Raw genomic sequence first — 3,358 nt, 5'->3', positions numbered from 1 at the left:
ATATAATAAAATATATATAATATATAATTAAATACAGTTTTATAAAATATACGTCCATGAACCATGATGATGATTATTGGAGCAAGGTTTCATGGTCAATACAGAGCTCCGTGCTGATGCATGATGTTTGTCTTAATCTATGAGAAGATATTATTAACTAATTGTCCCAAGACAAATTAATCACACTACATATACCAACAAACACATAAAGCTCCAATGGTGGGGACAAATCCATAGCAATTAAATTAAAAGACAAGATTGAACCTTAAGACATTGTCTCCATTCACTAGTAGTAGATGCTAATAATCCCAAGTCCCAACTACATACATTTTTAATCATCAATAATAATGATCATTAAGAACCATTTCTTCATGTCCATGATCATGTTCACATTCACCATGGTTTATTTTCTTTTCAGTGTTGTTCATGCTCAAAACAACGATGAAGACATGGCACCTGAGATGTCTGATACACTGCATCCAAGCAAGGCTCTTGTTATATCGGTCCTCACCGTAATCTTCACCATAACATTCTTCTTACTCGCATATGTTCGTTTCTGCAGATTCAATCCAGTTGTTGGGATGTCGTATCCGAATCCCAACAACATTCAAGGTAATATCTTGACCCGAAACGGGTCAAGATTCTCCGGAATCAACAGGGAACTCGTCGAAAAACTCCCCTTCTTCAGATTCTCTTCTCTCAAGGGCTCCAAAGAAGGTCTAGAATGTACCGTTTGCCTCTCGAAATTCGAGGATTCCGAGGTCCTCAGACTACTCCCAAAGTGCCAACACGCTTTCCACATTAATTGTATTGACAAGTGGCTCGAAAGCCACTCGACTTGTCCTCTTTGCAGGTACAGGGTGGAACCCGGAGACATCAAAAGTAACGTGCGCTCTCTTAGCTTCGGGTCCCTCCGAGTACCTTCAAATTTAACGGAAGAATCAAACCTCGAGATCTACATCCAAAGGGAACCATCACATCGACGGTCATCAAGATTTGGCTTCTTGGAATTCAGCAAGAGCAAGAAACAAGAAGAAGAAGGTGGTAGTGGTAGTAATAGTAATAATAACAATGATATGAATAAGAATAACCACAAGTTCAACCACAGAATAGTGATATCTGACGTTGTAACAAGAAGTAGGTGGAGCGATCTAAACTCTTCGGATTTGCTATCTTTGAGCATGGAGATGCTCAACGATGCTTCCAGCGCGAGATTCTCACCGGAAAAGATTGTTCAAGGGGAATATTCAGTTAGTGTCGATGATGAAGACGAGAATTCATTCACAGCACTGAATAGTAGTAACAAGAACAAGGATTGTGGGGAGAAGAGATCAATGTCTGAGATTGCAAATGTTCCGAGATTTGCAGAGATCATGACGATGAAAAAGCAGAACAGTAGTAGTGGCGGTGTTGGAAGGGAAGAAGAGAGGTTCTTGAGGATTTGGATGCCGATTGCTCGTAGAACGGTTCAGTGGTTTGCAAGAAGACAAAGAAACTACTATGATGCTGGTGATGAATTAAGGAGGCACAAACATTTAGGATCAAATGTTTGATCAATGGTATTGTTGTTGTTGTAATAGAACTAGAACGTAAACAAGTGTATACTTTGATTTTGTGTCGGTGTAATTATCATATTAAACTATAATCTCAGAAAAGCATAGAAAAGTGAAATTTAATAGCGTCCCGAATGAAATTAACGATAATATCATTATTTCCTTTCTTGCTGACTTTATAATTAAATTATATTATTATTATTATTGTTACTAAGGTTACTTGAAACGTTGAGTCGGGTCTGAACGTGAAGTTCGAGTTTTCTTTGGGTGGCAGTATCCGACTTGTTAGTGTCGAGATGCTGTCTGTTCCGAGTTCTTCGAGAGGAGGTTGGGAGTGGTACCTGCAAGAGATTCCTATGCTTAAGTTAGCAAGGGTTTTAGACATGTTTTTAGTAGTGTAGAACGTGAGTTATACCTGTAAACTCAAGTGTATTTATAATAGAAACTAGAAAGTGATAACTTTTCTAAGGGTGATAATTTTATCTTATCTTATATCTTTGGGAGTTTGTTGAGATCTTATCCTCTTGGTCACCGCCTTTCTAGAAGCGGTGACCTTATCTTGATCCCTTCTAGGTGGTGTCCGACCTTTTAAAAGAGGTTGGCTAGAGTTTGGAAGGCCTTCTCAAGAGGTCGGCCCTTTTGCCATACTGGGTTTCGAGTAAGAGCTTGGGATAGGGTATGAACAGTGCCCTACTCGAACTTCGACCTTTTTGTAGGTTGTGTTTGAGCATAAGTGACTTCTTCTTTGTTGGATTTTTCCCTTGAGGTAGCTCGGGCTGGTAACCTTTCGTTGATTTTTAAAATTTTGAAACGTTGCTCTGCTTTAAAAGCAGAGCTTAGTTTGGCACGACAGTTTCCTCGATTCCTACAAACGCTTTTAAGGCCTATTGATTGGGTCTTTTATTCCTTCGCCGTTTCATTCCTTCGGCGCTTATAAAAGTTTTAGCGCCTTTTCTTCTTTCTTTTCTTCTTTTTCCTTTCCGCGATGCCTGTTCTTTTCATTTCTTTTCAAGTTTCTCTCCTTACTACCATTCGACTGTGCCTTGTGCCAAAGAATTTCTTTTTCCTAGTGTTTTTATTTTGGAGAGGGACGTTCGTGCCGCCGCTGTTTAACGTGCTCTTTCTTTCGGTTCCTCTTCAGGTTGGTACTTCACCTTTTGTTTTGTTTACTTGCTTCTTAATAGTAGCTTATGGTAGATGATCGGCTGAATTTTTGCCATACTTTGTCGTTGGTGGACACTGGTAGTGTGTTCTTCTTTTGTCTAATTTCATTTTTGACAGCGACGTAGTTTATTTGGAAAAGGATTTTTTTTGGCTTGGCTGTTTCTCGTAATTTGTTTAGCAGTAATTTTTGTTCCTTTTAGGACTGTTGTGTCTTTTGGGGATAACATGTTTGGTTCTTGGTGGTTTTCATTCTTCTTTCATGGGGTTCCTACACAAGACCAAGAAGACCATGGCTGCCCAAAACCTACAGAGAAAGGGAACTGGTTAGGGCTCCTCTCAACTTCCTCCCAAGAAGCCGAGTTCGGGTCCTCAGAGTTAGAGGAAGATCATCCCCACTCCTGGCGTTCATTTGATCGCTCCTGATCCCCCTATGACGAGCTCGGGCGCGCCTACATCTCCGACCTCTTCGGGTCCTACCCCCAAGAAGCAGAAGACTATTGGGGGACCGGAGATTAACGATAAAGATTTTGATGGGTTCGCCTAGAGTGAGGAGCATATTCTGCCTTACAGCTTTACCTCTACCGATGATGTGTCTATCCTCAACCATCTTTAATACATAGCTCGGAATTGCATTCGGATGG

The 3,358-nt window shown here is 40.4% G+C and overlaps 1 protein-coding gene across 1 annotated transcript; it reads left to right on the top strand.

The window, feature by feature from the left end:
• Positions 1-272: 272 nt before the first annotated feature.
• LOC107470803 (putative RING-H2 finger protein ATL12) lies at positions 273-1,711 on the top strand. Its single transcript, XM_016090222.3, has one exon. It carries the CDS (start codon positions 348-350, stop codon positions 1,551-1,553), a length of 1,206 nt encoding a protein of 401 aa, XP_015945708.1. The 5' UTR covers positions 273-347; the 3' UTR covers positions 1,554-1,711.
• The last annotated feature ends 1,647 nt before the right edge of the window (positions 1,712-3,358 follow it).

The sequence above is a fragment of the Arachis duranensis genome, chromosome 10, assembly GCF_000817695.3.
Source record: "Arachis duranensis cultivar V14167 chromosome 10, aradu.V14167.gnm2.J7QH, whole genome shotgun sequence".
NCBI lineage: Eukaryota > Viridiplantae > Streptophyta > Magnoliopsida > Fabales > Fabaceae > Arachis > Arachis duranensis.
The sequence above is the reverse complement of the archived record's forward strand: the minus strand, read 5'-3'. Positions and strand labels throughout refer to the sequence as shown.

Coding starts and splice junctions, on each gene's coding strand:
- LOC107470803 (XM_016090222.3), top strand. CDS start 348: ATGATCATTAAGAACCATTTCTTCATGTCCATGATCATGTTCACATTC.